Source organism: Microcaecilia unicolor, chromosome 9 (assembly GCF_901765095.1).
Source record: "Microcaecilia unicolor chromosome 9, aMicUni1.1, whole genome shotgun sequence".
Taxonomy (NCBI): domain Eukaryota; kingdom Metazoa; phylum Chordata; class Amphibia; order Gymnophiona; family Siphonopidae; genus Microcaecilia; species Microcaecilia unicolor.
The window spans coordinates 122,234,395-122,253,002 of NC_044039.1; the positions used below are offsets into that span (position 1 = coordinate 122,234,395).

Consider the following 18,608-nt stretch of genomic DNA (forward strand, 5'->3'; position numbering starts at 1 on the left):
CACTTTTTAGACTTTTTTTCTGTTTTGAAAATGAGCCCAATAGTATCATAACTAAATATACAACATGGCAAGGATAAAAAGGAAAACCCATGGCTGGTCCAAGGGTATCCAGCATGCTAGGCAAACCTTCAACCATATGCCCCGCCACCCCGCCCCATCCCAGTGGCAGCTGAAGCACTCACCACCCCCCAGTGGTTCAGGGTCACCCCTTCCCTTGTCTTTCCTACCACCCCCAATAGTCTAGCATCTCCCTTCGCCCTCCATTCCCCCTCCCATATTCCAGCAATTCCTCATGCCCTCTAACCCTCCTCGCAGTAGTCTAGCATCTCCCTATCCTCTCTACCCCTACTCCGTAGTCCAGCACCTCCACTTCCTCTCCCTACCTTTCTGCCAAGTGACCAGCATTGCACCTTCCCTACCCCAATGTCCACTGTCGGCTTCTCCCCCTTTTTCTTCCTCCTGGTGGACCTGCACTACTGCTGCCACCCTCCCTCTTCCAGAGCCAAAGGCACAAATAGATTCAGCACCAGCCTGGGGTTTTTAAACACAAGCTTGTACTTGAGCAATGTCATGTCTTACTCCCCCTCCAACACAGAACTTCCTATCGGGGGGGGGGGCATAATGCAGCAGCACTTGAACATGAGCCTGTGGATAAAGTTCCTGCACCAACACTGAATCCATTTATTCCTGGAAAGAGGGCGGTGATAGCAACAGCAGCAACAAGGGAAGGAAAAAGGAGGGAGAAAACATGCTGTACTCCTGCTGCTCCACTGCCCCCCAAATGGTGCCACGCTAGGTGGAAACCTAGTCCATCGCTAGGCTGGCCCTTGAAAGCCTGCTAGTAATAAATGTATGAAAATTCCTTTAACTATAGCGCTACTTTGTTTCACCAGGATGCTTCCTATTCTTGCCTCTCCGTTGTCATATTCTCATTGGCATTATAGTTTCTGATTTTCCTAGAATAGTTTCGTTGTTTGTTTTTACTTTAATAATGGATGAGCTTTTCTCTCCTTAGTCTTGATGTTGTCTGGTCTGATGCCGAGGTTGGTAGTTCAGTGAGAGCATATTAAAAAGCCAGAGATGAAAACATTTACTTTGTAAATCATCTAGTTAACATTGGTGAAAGTGTTACCTTTTCTTACATTTTAATAGTGATGTTCTCTAGCATTACTAGACCTTAATACGATCCTCCAGCAGGACAAACTGTAAGAATATCTTCTAGGAAGACTATAGGCCTGCATCAAATTTGCTAAGGGCTAAATCTGCTAAACGTGCTAATGCTGTTAATTCATGTTGTTAGTAAATAGTTCCCATTGCATAAAATGGGACCTGTGGTCAATAATGCACATTAATGCCTGCTAGCACCTGCTAAAAAGATATAATAAATCTAGCCCTAAGGCTAAGGGATTATGGATTGAATTCCAGCTCTTGCACATAACAGTTTACTTTCACTAGGTTTTCTTTTTCATCACCATTTTGTTCTGTGTTTCTCACCATATCTCATTACTATTTATCTCATTGGCCAAGCTTTTGATATTCAATAGTTTTATTAAGTAAATTATGATATGCCTAGCAATGAATGAGAAAAATAATGATATTAACATAATATAAAATACATTGCCCCATAAATATAGGGGGCAATTCTACAACAGGGCACCTAGAATAGGGTGGCTTGATATCTGCGCATCATACATTTACACACCCACAGTTACCCCAGCCATAGGCCTGGTGTAAATGTATGTGGGAACTGCCCATGTATATGCCCCTCTGCATTTATACACTATGCCACTTACATGTGCCATTATAGAATAGCACTTACGTGCATAAGTGCTAGTAGTCTATACATTCACAATTGCAAGGGGTTTGTAAATGTGAGCACCTAGTTTATAGAATTGCCCTTAGCATGTAAAACTGATTATATCTGCTGAAACGTAACTTCACATTTTTGGAGTGGATATCTATAATTGCAAAAGTACATGTAAATCAAGATTCTGTGGTATTTATTACAATATAAAGGAATTGCTTATCCAGTCAGGAAGCTTACGTGCTTAGCTGGAAGACAGACTGGATGGCCTCCTGAGGATCCTTAGAGCCTTTTCTTTCTATCATTTTATGGACTATAAAAAAATTGACAGCAAGTATAATCAGTTCTGTGGCCTTCTATCTGATTAGCATTTGTGAAAACATTGCTGTATTTAAGCTGTCGCAGAAAGTTTTCTCTGTGTATGTACACATAAAAGAATACACCTAAGTGAAAAGTAAACTTGATAGAAAGAAAAATAAAGCACTGACATGTTTTTTTTCCAGGACATTTGGATTGCTGCCCCAGCTTTTTCCCAGGTGGTATTGAGTTTCTGTTTTCTAGAGTCTTATGGTATTCTTAACTGATAACTCTCTCACACTCTTGTGCATATTCTTGTCCTTGTGTGTGTTGTTCTGTCATTGGATGAGGCTTGTAATTTGTAGGCAGTGCCTGCTGAGTTTTTAGGTTGCCTGTGCATTCAGTGTTTGTGTGTGGTTTTTTTCTCCATTTATATATCTAGTGGTAGTTGTGTATTGTTACTGTGTTGTACATATTAAAGTAGAGCTAAATTCAGATTAAGACAAAGGATCAGACTTTGCTGTACTCAGAATGTTGCCTCTTTCTACCTTTGTTCTGGTAGTACTGATGTCAAAACATAATTCATCTAGATTCTAGTATCATTGCCATGAAGACTGAATTTTCAACAGCTAAATTATGTAACATAAAAATGAATGGGTGAAACGCCTTATGATTACAATAAAGTGAAAGAGGGAAGTTAAGATAAATCTAACACAAAGGCTGATCTTATGTTTCAGTACATTTAAAGAAGCATTTAAGATTATTGGTGATATGGTTACACCATCCTAAATACCTATTAACACTGGTAAACTACTTGACTTACCCAGGGGTAGGCAACTGCAGTTCTCAAGTGCTACAAGCCAATCAGGTTTTCAAGATATTCAGAACTATTTAACTTGTCAGGAACAGCTCCTGGCCAGTTAAATAGGGTTTAAGCACCTAACTGTGGGTATTCAGCAGGAGATAACTGGTTATCTCCCGCTGAATATCCCGGTTAGCAGCCAGTTAGACGCAGATATTCAGCACCTAACTGGCTATATTGAGTGGTCAAAATAGGCTACTTAAATACCTTTGACCGCTAAAAATTTAACCGGTTAGTGCTGAACATCAGCACAGCTAGTGAACTTTTTAGAGACCAAAATAAACCCAGATATTCAGTGCAGGTCGCTGGATATGGCCCAACATTGAATATCTGGGTTTAACGCTGCTGGCAGACAGCAAGCGAGCTGCCCACCGGCGGATGAGTATCAGCACAGTTTATATGCATGAGATGCATTTGAATGCACTGCCTTCGAATGCACTGGCATTTCTTTCATGTTCTTTGAAGACATCCAGAAAATCCAACTGGCTTGTGGCACTTGAGGACCAGATTTGGCTTTTTATGACTTACCTCTCTATTTATTAAGCCGTGCTAGTGGCTGCCAGTATGCTAATGCCGACAACATTCACTTTGAATAGGCTGTGTTGGCATTGCCGTGCGGCTTAATAAACGGGGTTTGGAGTTTTGTGGCATTCTATGCTGCTAAAGTATTTTGATGGCAGTATAGCCTTGCTATCCACAGTTGCCTGCCTTTCTATTATATATAATGCCTGTGAATAAATGGAGTTGGCAAAAATATTGGTCAGTGCGTATGTTCCCCTTCCCTGCTCCATACATCCTTTCTGTTTGTTTACAGCCCTTGTGCTGGAATTAAGTAGAGTATGAAAGAAAAGCATCTTTCTGTCCCATCAGTTCCCCCTTCCTTCCCTTTTTTTCATTTACTGTTGCAGTTGGCCCTTGATAAAGGAGACCCAGTAATAGTGGAGGAATTGAAATGTGCTGCCTGAGAGAGAATAAGGATGGTAGTACACTTTAACATGTATCATGTAAGCCTCTAATATACGTTCCTGAGCTTGTAGCAAAAATAAAACTAGATATTTACAGCATTATTGTGTTTGCAGATGCACTTGTGGAATAGGTTTGGCTGTCTTATTTTTTACTGAGAAAATTCTTTAAGAGAGCATCAACAAAGTAGTTGGGCTGAGGTGGCACCTTTATTAACTATACAAATGAATTTTACCCACTAGCTAAATTCTTTTTCAAAGGCAGTGTCTTAAAAGGAAGTTCTCATGGGGAAAGGGGGTTACTAAGCTGCAGTAAAAGTTGGGCTTTTACCGAACCTTAGTTTACTACCAGAGTGGATAACTTGCAGCTTAGTCCTGCAGTACATGAATAATCCAGTTTATGACATCACAAGCTGCTCTTTTCATTGTACCTGGAGGCATCATAAAGGGGACCAGGCATTAACTTGCCCATAACCCCCCCCCCCCCTCCGGGCCCCTTCTCCACCAAAGTCTGCCCACCCTAAGTACATAAGTACATAAGTAATGCCACACTGGGAAAAGACCAAGGGTCCATCGAGCCCAGCATCCTGTCCACGACAGCGGCCAATCCAGGCCAAGGGCACCTGGCAAGCTTCCCAAACGTACAAACATTCTATACATGTTATTCCTGGAATTGTGGATTTTTCCCAAGTCCATTTAGTAGCAGTTTATGGACTTGTCCTTTAGGAAAACCGTCTAACCCCTTTTTAAACTCTGCCAAGCTAATCGCCTTCACCACGTTCTCCGGCAGCGAATTCCAGAGTTTAATTACGCGTTGGGTGAAGAAACATTTTCTCCGATTTGTTTTAAATTTACTACACTGTAGTTTCATCGCATGCCCCCTAGTCCTAGTATTTTTGGAAAGCGTGAACAGACGCTTCACATCCACCTGTCCCACTCCACTCATTATTTTATATACCTCTATCATGTCTCCCCTCAGCCGTTTCTTCTCCAAGCTGAAAAGCCCTAGCCTCCTTAATCTTTCTTCATAGGAAAGAAGTCCAATCCCCGCTATCATTTTAGTTGCCCTTCGCTGCACCTTTTCCAATTCTACTATCCAGCTTATAATCGAACGAGAAAAACGCCCAAGTTCCGACCTAAATCGGGAGATGGGCGTTTATCTCACAAAAACGAATAACGCGGTATAATCAAAAGCCGAATTTGGGTCGCTTTCAACTGCACTCCGTCGCGGATGCGGACAAGTGGACGGGGGCGTGTCGAAGGCGTGTCGAAGGCGGAACTGGGGCGTGGTTATCACCCGAACAGAGATGGGCGCCCTTCGCCGATAATGGATGCGTTTGTAGCTAGAATTTAGGGCACTTTTCCTGGACCCTGTTTTTTTCACGAATAAGGCCCCAAAAAGTGCCCTAAATGACCAGATGACCACTGGAGGGAATCGGGGATGACCTCCCCTGACTCCCCCAGTGGTCACTAACCCCCTCCCACCACAAAAAAATTATGTTTCACAACTTTTTATTTTCACCCTCAAATGTCATACCCTCCTCCCAGGCAGCAGTATGCAGGTCCCTGGAGCAGTTGTTAGGGGGTGCAGTGGACGTCAGGCAGGTGGACCCAGGCCCATCCCCCCTACCTGTTACAATTGTGCTGCTTAATGCTTATTAGTCGTCCAACCCCCCCAAACCCACTGTACCCACATGTAGGTGCCCCCCTTCACCCCTTAGGGCTATAGTAATGGTGTAGACTTGTGGGCAGTGGGTTTTGAGGGGGATTTGGGGGGGCTCAACACACAATGGAAGGGTGCTATGCACCTGGGAGCTCTTTTACCTGTTTTTTTGTTTTTGTAAAAGTGCCCCCTAGGGTGCCCGGTTGGTGTCCTGGCATGTGAGGGGGACCAGTGCACTACGAATCCTGGCCCCTCCCACGAACAAATGCCTTGGAGTTATTCGTTTTTGAGCTGGGCGCTTTCATTCTCCGTTATCGCTGAAAAGCAAAAACGCCCAGCTCACACATTGGCGAATAAAACATGGGCGTCTATTTTTTTCGTAAATACAGTTTGGTCCGCCCCTTCACGGACCCGTTCTCGGAGATTAACGCCCATGGAGATAGGCGTTTCTGTTCCATTATGCCCCTCCACATCTTTCTTGAGATGCGGCGACCAGAATTGAACACAATACTCAAGGTACGGTCGCACCATGGAGTGATATAACGGCATTATAACATCCTCACACCTGTTTTCCATACCTTTCCTAATAATACCCAACATTCTATTCGCTTTCCGAGCCATAGCAGCACACTGAGCAGAAGGTTTCAGCGTATTATCGACGACAATACCCAGATCCCTTTCTTGGTCCGTAACTCCTAACGTGGAACCTTGCATGACGTAATTCGGGTTCTTTTTTCCCCACATGCATCACCTTGCACTTGCTCACATTAAACGTCATCTGCCACCCTCCCATAGGTCCCTCCTGAGCCTATCTGTACAAATCCTTGGAGTCTACTGGTACAGCACTGCGTATGCCTTGTGGCGCTATAGAAATGATAAGTAGATAGATCCTCAGTCGCTTCTGCCCCTGCTGATGCCAAGTTCAAAATGGCACTGGTGACGCCTAATGTTAGTCTCACAGTACTACCACTAGGGGTCAAGCTGCCTTATAAGGGCAAAAGGCAATGCCCCCATGCCTCCCCCCCCCCCCCCCCCCCACACACACACACACATACACACTATTCATCTGGCAAGTTATCCCCTTTTGTCTACTATCCACCTCCTTAAGAACAGTGTGTATACCAATCCATAAACTGAAAAAATACCAGGGTATGATAGCTTGAGTGTGGGTTGATCGTGGGCCTTCACAGATACAGCCAGACAAGGGTGTAAAAGTAAAGCAAGATGCTATTAAAATAGAATATACTGAAGCCTGTTACTTTACAGGTACAGTAAACTGGAAACAAAGTCTCTTGGGATTCTTCAAGTACAGTCTTTATACAGGCCTGTCATTGACAGGCCCCAAAGTCATAGTATGCACAGCCTTGTTACAGTGTTAAATAAATCCAGGCCTGGCCCCAGCCAGACCTCAAGAATCAGGATTCCTACAGTATTCCAAGATAAATCTTTGCCTACCTTTAACCAGGTTTCTGATAACTTACACATATGTAATGGAGGCGTATGTTGTAGGACTGCTTCTCTCTTCCATGGACCTCCCTAACTTGACTGTGCTGAGGAGTTTTGTCTGGCTGCCTTAACCATACCCTCTCTGCTCTGTTCTGACCAAGCCAAGCCCTATCTGCTCTGTACTGCAAGACCTAGGTTTTTTATGTAGCTCTGTGAGGAAATGTTGTTATGGGGAACTTCCTATACACTCCATCACATACCCTCACCCTCATCTCCTCCATGCCTTGGTAAGCACCTGCATTAATAGGAGCTTGCTACTGTACATCAAACTGTGAAAACTGCAGACTCAGAAACCATTGCATGGTTCAACCATTGGATTCCTTATGGTGGGCCAACCACTTGAGGAGCTGATGGAAGATATAGCGGGTTATAAATAAAGTTTTATTATTATTATTATTATTATTATTACCCAATTGATAGCTAGGGCTCCTTCTCAATTACAACATAGTTCTTCCCCCGAGGAAGCAATTTATGACTGATGAAAACCACAGGATATTATTCCCCATCAATTTCCTGGGCCAGGACTGCACTAAGACCCATGTCGGAAACATTAGTGTGTATCAGAAGTGTTCAATTGAAGTTGGAGCCAATCAGGACTAGCTGGAAGCAGAGACTATCATTCAAGCATCAGAAGGCAGCATCCAGCTCAGAAGACCATATAATATTATCTGGGTCCCTCTTCCTTAGAAGTTGAATCAACAGCTCCACCTTTACAGCAAAACCTAGAATTATTCACCAGTAATAATTGACTAGCCCCAGGAATGCATGAACTTGCTTGTTCACTTGAGAAATGGACACTTGGGTAATTGCTCCACTTTTTGCATTTGGAGCCTCGGTCCTCTCCAATGGAATGTGCTAGGTAGTGGAGCTCCTGTTCTCCCAGGAAAAATATCTTCAGGTTTGCTGTGAACCCAGCTGCTCTCAGATTGGACAGAACTGCTTCTGTCTGGATCAAACTGTAAGGCTTCCAATGTCGTCTAGATATGTGGCTGCATAACTGTCATGGGGTTTCAACAGGCAGTCAACCAGGAATTAGAACATAGCAGGAGCCCCATGAAGTCCAAAGGTCAACACTGTAAATTTGAACAACCCCCAATTTATAGAGAAGGCAGTCTTCTCCTTGGAAGCTGGAATAAGGGGCACCTGCCAATATTCCTTGGTCAGATCCAAGGTTAAGGCTGCTCCCAGCCTTTCAGTTAATTCATTCACTCTAAGCATTGGATCTGTTTTGAGTTTGGAAAGTGCATTAATGTTCTGGAAGTCAATGCAGAAGAAAACACTCCTATCTGGCTTAGTGAGGATGACCAGTTGCTGGTAGATTCTTCTATGAAACCAAGTTCAAACATTTCTTTCAGTCCTTTAGTTGCAGCTTCTGGCCAGGCCTCCAGAATCTAATACGGAAGCTTTCAGGCCACCACTCCAGGGTCTGTGATAATGCCATGCATGTCGAGATGCATTCAGCCAGAGATATTGGAAAATACATCCATATTCTGGTGAACTAATTGCTCCAAATTTGCTTTCTGGATGGCTGAGAGCTGGTCTCCAAATGAGACTTGAAGAGGCTTGGACTGTGACATGATCTCAGGTCCAAAGACATCTTCTTGGATCAGCGCTACAGTCATGGGAGTTCATGTCTTCAGAAAATTCTAATGGAAGATTTTTTTTTGCTCCTTCTGTTTATCTAGTTGATCCATCGTGTTGTTTACAAGTCCTATTTTCTTAACCACTTCATTTGCACAGCAGCTTGCTCTCTGATTACGACAGGAGTATTAGAACCATGTCTGCAGGCTGGAAGTTCTTTTGGACTGCTGCACAGTTATATGCTTGGATTTGTCCCACTTGGGCCTTCTCCAGGCAGAGTTTTGCAGCTTCCCCTGCTTTCTTCAGCCTTTCCTGCATTTGCAATACATTGTCTACCAGGTTTTGACATGGACTGGATTTTCTTCCCAGGTTTCTTGACAACATCCAGGATCCCCCTGGCTTACCTTCCACAGAGCAAGTCAAATAGAGAAAACCCTTTTGAACTGTGGGGCACTTCCTAGATGGTGAACTATATATAGAGTAGTAGGATGTCCTAATTGTTCCTATCCTCAGCAACAAACTTATCTGCTTAAAGGTTTTGTTGAAGCACTCAACCAGGGCATCAGTCTGGGGAGGGTACACAGAGGTCCAAAGCCTCTTTAGTTTCAACAAGGCACATACTTGTTTCATGCACGTGCCAAAAAGGGATATCCCCTGGTCTGTAAGGGTCTCTGTGGGTATTCCTGTGAAAAGGTCTCCCATGGTGTATTCGCTGCTGTGGCAGTTTTCATATTGTGTAACACAATGTTTTCTGGATAGTGGGTTGTATAATCCCAGATAACCAGAATATACTTATCGCTTCTTGTGGTTCTCTATAGCGGCCCCACAAAATCCATGGCCAGTCTTTCAAATGATGTCTCGATGATGGGCATGAGCACGAGAGGGGCAGGTGAAACCCTTGGAGGACTGTTCAACTGGTAGGTCAGGCATGATTAACAATGCAGTTGTACCTGTTTATACAATGCTAGCCAGAAAAATCTGGTCATCAAGCACTGCGAGGTTTTCTCTTTCCCCAAGTGGTCTCCTAATAAATGACTGTGGGCCAGGTGCATTACTTGCCTAAAGTAGAGCTTAAGTACTAATAACTGTTCTACTTTTTCTCCTTCTAGGGTTCCTTTGACTACCCTATATAGTAAATCATGTTTCATTATAAAATATGGGAGAACTGCCTTAGTGGAATCTTAGAAGTCTATAGGTTTCCCATCTAAGTATCATTAACACCTTCACTTTTGGCTGTCTTGAAATTGCCCAGATTTTCTTCCCCACTCCACTCAGGTAAGCTATCTAAGGTATTTGGGGGTATGTTGCGTAGCCTTTAATGCATTGGGGTCCCAGTCTACTACAGCCCCTAAACTCTGAGTAATAATGTGACTTCTCTAACTGACATTGTAGCAGGGTTTAGATATTTTAGGATTCTTTGCATATAGGTCTGGATCCTCCAGCGAGAAGATCTCTAGAAAGGATTCCCCTTTCAACTTTTCTGTTGCAGCAGTTACTGTGTCCAGGTGGCCCCAAGGCCTGGATAATCCCAACCCAGGACAACTGAGTAGGGCAACCAAGGCAAAACTCCAACTTCCAACTGGACTTACCCCATCGGGGTTTTGATTAAGACGTGAGTGGTCAGGTATTGCCTTCTGTTTCTGTGCACGCAAGATAAAGTTACTGTTTTCTCATAATCAGCTTGAAGTCTGTTGTCCCCCTCCAAATTAGAGTCCATGCTTTCAGAATCCACCAGTGCCTGAAAGGGAATCCCATCCTTCTAAACTGGGATCATAAAGTTTTGCAGTCCTGGATGAGAAGCGTCCACAAAATTACATATATGGAAATTCAGTAGGCTCATGTTCATTGTGTCTTCTTCCATGCTGGGGCAGTCTCTGGCCTTTTTCCCCACAATTGATCGAGTTGGTAGGTCCAGTTCCCACAGTTGGGCCAGCATTGGGTGCTCAGTCCTGGGCAAGGGCAGCCCTAAGCACTCCGTTTTAACTTTTGGTCTCTCTGAGCTCAAGGGTTATTGCCTCTCTTTGAAGGTTTCAAGCCCAGGGTGAGCTTGATGGAAAACTTCTGCCATCTCCAAAGTATGCTTTCTAATGTTAGTTTGGGATGTTGGCGCACCCACTGCTTCATGGGTAGAATCAGGCTTTCTATAAACTTTTCCAGGTGAATGACATCGGCTACCTCCACTCCTCTATCCCTTTCTGGATGCAACCATTTCAGGCAACATCTTAATTCTGCATAAGAAGTTTTGGGGGGTGTTTTTTGGACAAGGGACCCTTTTCTGAACTGCTGCCAATGCGCTTTTGGAGTACAACCCATTTCCAAGATGGTGGCCTTGACTCGCCCATCTGGGTTAGTGTCCTGAAAAGTGGCCTGGCTGTTACTAGTTAAGAGGTTCCCTACGTAACATACTATCATAACATAGTAGATAGCGCAGATAAAGATCTGTATGGTTAATCCAGTCTGCCCAACCATATAAATTCATTACATATAGTATGAAGTGTTACATCATATGTATACCTGTTCTTGATTTAGCCTTGCCATTTTTAGGGCATAGACCGTAGAGGTCTGCCCAGCACTGGCCTTGTTTTAAAATTTCTGAAGTTGTTGTCAAAGCACCAGAAAAGCTCCACTCTGACCCATCCAAATCTACTCAGCCTCCATCAGGGCACAGACCATAGAAGGCAGTCCAGCACCACTTTTCCTATCTCCTCTCCCCTAAGCTTCTTTGGATCCGATGCTTCTAAACAGGATTCCTTTGTGTTTGTCCCACACATTTTTGAATTCTGTTACCATTTTCATCACCACTTCCCCTGGGAGAGCATTCCAGGTATCTACCCCCCTCTCAGTTCAAAATACTTCCTGGCATTATTCCTGAGTCTGCCCTCTTTCAATTTCAATTCATGCCCTCTAGTTCTACCACCTCCTGACTCTGGAAAAGGTTTGTTTGCAAATTAATACCTTTCAAATATTTGAATATCTGTTTCATATCACCCCTGATTCTCCTTTCCTCCAGTGTATACATGTTTAGGTCAGTAAGTCTCTCCTCGTATGTCTTTCTGCCTAAACACCCTACTATTTTCATCTCTTTTCTCTGAACTTCTTCAAGTCTTTTTACATCCTTACCAAGATAAGGCCTCCAAAACTGAACACAAGTGGAGCCTCACCAATGACTTGTACAGGGGCATCAGCACCTCCTTTCTTCTGCTGGTTATACCCCTCTCTATGCAGCCTAGCATCCTTTGGGCCGCAGCCACCGCCTTGTCGCACTGTTTCGTCACCTTGAGATCTTCTGACACCATCACCCCAAGGTCCCTTTTTGAGCTGAGCTTACCAATTTCTCCTCCCTATCCAGTACATCTCTTTTGTATTTCTGCGCCCCAAGTGTATCACTCTGCACATTTGGCATTAAATTTTAACTTCCAGACCCTCGACCATTCTTCTAACATTTGGAGATCCCTTCCCATGGTTTGTATTCCCTCCAGGATATCCACTCTGTTGGCTATCTTCATGTCATCCGCAAAAAGGCAAACTTTTCCTTCTAACCCTTCAGCAATGTCTTGCACAAATATATTAAACAGAATCGGCCCCAGCACAGATCCCTGAGGCACTCCGCTACTCACCTTCATTTCCTCCGAGCAGATTCCATTTACCACCGCCCTCTGCCGCCTATTGGTCAACCAGTTTCCAATCCAAATCACCACATGTTGTCTCCAACCACCCAACCATTCGAGCAATCCTTTCAGAATTCACCAGAAAATTATCTGGAGCATCCTCAGGGGTCACCTTTGGTAATACCAGGATTAATGAGTTCATCTAAGACGTAGACCTCTTCAGCATTTGGGACACCAAAGCCCGAGAGCTCTGTTGTAATTCCAAAGACCTTTGGAAAGCTTGCTGTTCATATTGCACAAGCACAATAAGCTGCAGCTGTTCTTGTCCCAGGTCCTGGAACAACCATTCCATTGTGGTCTACAACACTTTCCACAATAGTGCACATGTAACTAAAGCAAAAAAAAAAAATCCTACCTGTTCGGCTTTCACTACACTACCTCTGGTCCCTCTCTAGGGCAGAGCTGGTTCTTTTTGCCCAAATTCCTGGTTCTGTCTTGTAGTAGGGCCAGAAAACCTGGAGGCTAGTTAAATTTGACTTTTTTTAAAATGGAGAAGCTCAGAACCCACTGCCAGAGCCATATATGATAGCATGAGCGACTGTTAAGCTTGAGTATTCACAGATATAGCCAGAGAAGGGTAAAAGTAAAAGCAAGACTCTTTATTAATACAAAATATTCTGAAGCCTCTTACTTCATAGGAATAGTAATTGTAAATGAAGTCTCTTGGGATTCAGTTGCAATCGTTATACAGGCCTAAAAGTCACAGTGTACACAGCCAAGCTGCAATGTTAAATAAATCCAGGCCTGGCTCCAGCCAGACCTCAAGAATCGGGATTCTTACAAGATTCCAAGATAAAGCTTTGTCCATCTTAACCACGTGTCTAATAGCTTAAACATATGTAGTGGAGACATACACTGTAGGGCTGTTTCTCCCTTCCTTGGACCTCCCTGGCTTGACTGTACTCAGGAATTTTATCTGGCTGCCTGAACCACACCCTCTTTGCTGGCTCAACCATGCCCTCTTTGCTGTGTACAGCAGGACTTATCTTCTTGATATGACTCTGTGACAGAGTATTGTTAAGGGAAACTGGTAACGTCCTATACACTGCATCACATAGAATAATTCACCTCTGTGAGTGGAGAAGTAGCCTACTGGTTAGAGCAGCAGTCTGGGAACCAGAGAGCTCAGGATCAACTCCTTGTGGCCTTGGGAAACCACTTTACCCTTCATTGCCTTGGGATGGCCAGGGATTGTGCTGGCAATCTCACCCTACTTAGGGCCTGCCATGGAAGCCATCATGTTTTGGTGGCCTCAGAAGCCTTTTGTAGCTTGGTGTATGTGCACTAGGGACAGGTAGAGTGTCCACCTCTGCAAAGTGTCTCAAATTATGTTAAAAAAAATCTTCTGTTGAGCAGTGTATTGAACCATGTAACAGCTTAGTTTATAAATATTAAAGAGCTAACACAATTCCACTTCCTGAGATAATAAACTAAAAGGTACAATACTGATAAATCCAAAAGTTGAAGATGTCACCAGCTAAGATCTAATTGATATTCTTGTCACACTGTTTTTGTCCACACTTACAATCCCCATAGAAATTCTTTGGTCCCCTTTCACTAAAATGCATTTTGAGATAATATGTGGTAAGTGCCAAAATTACTGTGCAGTAATGGCACAGCCATCAGCTCTTGAAATGATTCCCTGCATCTTCCAATGCAATTAACTCAGAAGCAGTACACTTGAGAGGGTCATTTTTGAGGAGACATCTAATATTTACATCAGCTCTATGGCTGACATAAGTGCTTGTTCCTAAGTGCATACATGTGTATATACCTAGTTATTCTAATATTCTATAAAGGAAAGTAGGTGTACAGTTATAGAATTATCCCCTAAGGGGCAAGTCTATAACTAATCACCTACAATTAGGCAGCCAGAGAATGCATGTTATGGAGGTATACGCTGTAGGGCTGCTTCTCCCTGGTTTGACTGTGCTCTTTGCTCTGCCCTGACTCAGCCATGCCCTCTCTGGTCTGTACTGCAGGACCTAGCTTCTTGCTATGGCTCTGTGAGGGAGTGTTGTTAAGGGGAATTGGCAACTTCCTATTCACTGCATCACACAGGGTAATCATCTCTGTGAGTGGAGAAGTAGCCTAATTGTTATGGCTTAACCCCTGATTATATGCAACCTTTAATCGATCACTCCCTTTGCAATGCTCTCCCTGGTTAAAGAGATTATCTAACCCTCCACTATCCCAGTTGCAAAAATGTGATCTACAAGTCAATCCACATGTCAGGATTCTCTTACCTCTGTACCAAATGGTGGAATTCCCTCCCAAAGTTCATCAGATGTGAACCTAATTATTTGGTATTCTGGAAATACCTTAAAGCCTCCCTCCCTGTTTAAGCAATTTCTCATGGATGATCATAATTAATTTAAACCCTCAATTGTGCAATTATTCAATTTCTCAGTTCCATTTTAATTGTTATTATATATGGATGACTATAAATTGTTACCTTTTTGCGTCTAGCATTCATTTCCATATTACATATTGTAATTACTCAGTCCTCATTTATTTTATTACTACTTAATGTATACTATCCCACATCACTGTACTGTTAATCACAATAAGTTGTTAATCACATTGAACCTGATCTATTGGGATAATGTTAGATATAAATGAAATAAATAGTAAAATATACACGCTTAAGTTTAATAAACTTAATGTAATTTAAGCATAGGCATTTAACACCAGTTAGCACTAAACGTGGCAGATACCCAGATATGTACAGTATTCTGTAAGTTACATGCTTAAGTGGGAACCTCATCTTCCCTTGTATATACCCCCTTGCAAATACAAATGGCCAGATTCATTAACTGGTGCCCAAAGTTAGGTGCCGTTATGATCCATGCTAAGATAATATTCTGTTAAGGGCACTCTGTGCAGCGCGCCCTTTATAGAATACTAGCTTGGCACACTTTTTGCACTTAACTTTGAGCATGAGCACTTAGTGCCAGTTGATGGCAGTTAGGTGAACAAAAGCAGGTATTCTGTAACATCATACCTAATTTCTGGGAACGCCCCCGATCAGTCCATGCCCCTGTTATGGCCACACCCCTTTTGAGGTGCATGCTATGAAATTTAGGCAATTACTGTAATTGTTGCTAGTAGGACATATCTGGATTATTATGTGTTATGAATGAGTCCTACATTGAGATATTAGCCTTCACATTGTATGAAATTTAGACACATGTTAGCGAGTAGAGCATAGGTCAGATCTGCACATATCCTTCCGACTCCCCCAATCCGCTCCTCTGATCCCCCAAGCCTCTGCCAAGCCCCTCTCATGTAGTAAAGCCCATCCTATCTTTTACCTGCCTAACCCTCCTCCCAACTCCCTCCTCCACATCTGGGATTCACCCACAGTTATGGCCTGGTGGTCCAGTGGCAAGGACTGGGACTGGTCCCTCTCCGCTCCTGCTCCATATAGCACTGGGTTCAAAATGGCATTGCTGACCTCTAGTGGTAGTCTCATGGTACTACTAGTAGGGATCAGCCTTCATATAAGGGAAATTCATGAGCAAGGGCTTGATAGGAGGGTTTGAGGGATCGGAGTAGCAGATCAAGGGGAATTAGGGAGTACAGAACAGGGCATTGGATTGAGGGGCGGAGGATCGGATTGCGGGCATCTGAGTGGGGAGAGCTATCAGTGATTGGGCCGTGGCCACACTACTGGATTGTTTGTAGCGTGGCTGCACTTACCACTTCTGCTTAGGTGGTGGTAAGTACTGCTGTGTTATTGGCAGTTGTGTCAACTAATACGTGGGACTGATCCATATACTAGCTGTCACAGCTGGCCACTAGTCATATCCACCCGTGTCACGCCTAGCTCCTGCATCTTCCCATATCAAGCAGCTACCACAGGTTTTTTAGCAGCACTGGCTGGTTTAATAGCACATTAAACATTAGTGTGGGTCTGTACTAATATCTACCACACTGTAAAATCCATGCTAGCTGCTTAACACAGATTAGTGAGAAGGCCCCTTAGTCTGTGATGGCTTTTCTAATGTTGACCAGTAGCAAAACAATAAGACAGGGAGGAAATTCTTTCCAGAAAATAATGTAAATGTTAAATCTGTTATTCTGGTTCAGTTTTTGCTCTCTTAAGGCTTTTGGTGTTATAGTAACCAAACGACTTTGTGAATCCTCATGCAATTTGGCTAGCCATGTATTGTTCAGTTCCCACCTCAAAGAGTCCTGGCATTTGTGTAGCCTTTTGTTTCAAAGAAACACCTGGACCAGATGAAAATGTCCTAGCACATGAAAATATGATCACACTTATCAGTGGCCAAATAATGTAAAAAACGATTTATATCCCTAACTCTTCTTTGTTAAGCAAGATCAATGTGTTTCAAGCCCAATTGACCAAGACTGTCCCTTATTCTGTCTGCTGTTATTTGAATGGCTTAGTATTTCAGCTGTCATAATGCAAAAGCTGCTGTCTATCAATATTAATTCTTTTAAGAAAATTATGTTCTGTTCACTGTTACAGTTCATCAAAGTGCAGCATTCACTTCATTTAACCTATTAGCCATTAGTCATCCTTTGTCACATTACAAACCCTCCTTAACAATGATCTATCAGTTTGGCTGTGTGTCAGCTGAGAGATTCATATCTGCCTCATAGTATCTGTGTGCACAGCCTTTTCTGTATTTAGTCATCTTGTTATGGCAAAGGTCACTGTAAACATCTACCTTGACTCTGACCTTCCTTTCGGCTTATGTGGTCAAATAGAATTACTACCGCAAAAACGCTTTGTGTATTTACAGATTGTAGAAAAATATTGAAGTTTTAGCTATGTCCCCTAACTGAGCCAACCCCTATGTTTTTCGCATATGGCCTCACTTTCTGGACATGCTTTTCAGCCCCTACTGACCTATGCAAATGAAGCCCTGTGGTAAGTTTCTACACATCACCCTGCATCTGCATCCCCCTCAAGTCACTACTAACCATTTTGAGTACTAAAATTATTTTTCATCAGCTTTTAATACTTTTTCTAGTCTTCCGGAAATGCAGTCTATTTTTATTGTGCAGTAATTCACAGTGAAGAATGTGCATCTTTCAGGCAAACACATTTAGAGTAAATACAGAAGGGTTGTTCAGTTTTTGCAAGCAGCCTATCAAGAGTGATTTAACAATAAAGGTTGCGTTAAAGGTCAGAAATAAAGAGCAAGAATAAGCAGGTTTGATTAGCCCATTTGATGTCTTACCACAAACTGGTTCACATTCAGTGTATTGAAACTGGTATAGTTGAAACTGTATCCAGGCATATGTGCACAGATACACTGAAAGTTCAAAAGAATTTTGGAGCAGCCACACAGGTCTAGCCTAACCATTAGGCTAGTTCGCAATTGCTGCAGTCAGAGCAAAACAAGTCCTGATAGCCACGCAAACTCCAAGAACCATCAGTGCAAATCAGTGTTTAATATTTAAAAGTATGATGTTTAAGAGTTTTTATAATCTTGAAGAGGTAGCCGACAGGCTAGGGACCTTTAAATTAATTGAGAGGATGTAAAGGCTGAAGGTTCATCTAGGGTGTCCAGTACTCTTGGCCCTGTGGCTCCTCTTTATCAGAGTATGAGTTCTGTCAATGTGGAAGTGCACGTCTTGCAACTTTTCAACACAACTTTATGCTTTCTAGATCCCTCTTCTTTTTTTGTATATCACTTATTAGGGTGTGAATGCATCACTTTAATTTGGGGGGGGGGGGGGGGGGTTGACCATGAAGCACACTCATGTGTATCTATCTCTGACATGCTCTTGGTTCCTGTAGCTGTAGCTTAAACCATGTACTGATGTTAACAAAATATATACTGGTGATATTCAGCCTGCGACAGCAGTTTATTTTTCAAAAAAAATTTTAATTAAAAACTTAATAGTGATATTTTAGCTTCTTGTTGTTCTCCAATGATTGTCTGGGTTTCTTGTAATGTTATCCGCATAGAACTTAAATGATTTTGCGGAATATAAGGACATATTGGTATTCTAAGCCGTTGATTGCCGTGGGCAGATTTAACACTGATATGAATATGTGGGGTCAGGCAACAACTTTGAAGTTATGCAGGTGCCAGCTGATACTTGATGCCAGCACCCCCATAGCTGAGTGGGAAAGATAGAACTGCCTTTTGTGTGGTCCTGTCTGCCCGCCCACATAGCTATGCGAGCACCAGCAGTAAATATGACCAGTGCCCACATAAGTGTGAGCTCGTCCCCAACTCTGCCCCCAGGCCACCCTGGAGTGCACAGGCAGTGGCAAAGCAGTAGG

At 43.1% G+C, this 18,608-nt stretch overlaps 1 protein-coding gene across 6 annotated transcripts in view; it reads left to right on the top strand.

Moving 5' to 3' along the window:
* GPHN (gephyrin) overlaps positions 1-18,608 on the top strand; it is a 907,672-nt gene that overhangs the window by 718,337 nt on the left and 170,727 nt on the right. For 3 of the 6 annotated variants that reach the window (XM_030213888.1, XM_030213890.1, XM_030213893.1), the window contains one exon: positions 2,308-2,340. The exons of the other annotated variants lie outside the window; for them this stretch is intronic. In XM_030213888.1, the coding sequence (XP_030069748.1) occupies positions 2,308-2,340 (33 nt within the window). The remainder of the gene's footprint in view (positions 1-2,307; positions 2,341-18,608) is intronic. 6 annotated transcript variants of the gene reach the window in all.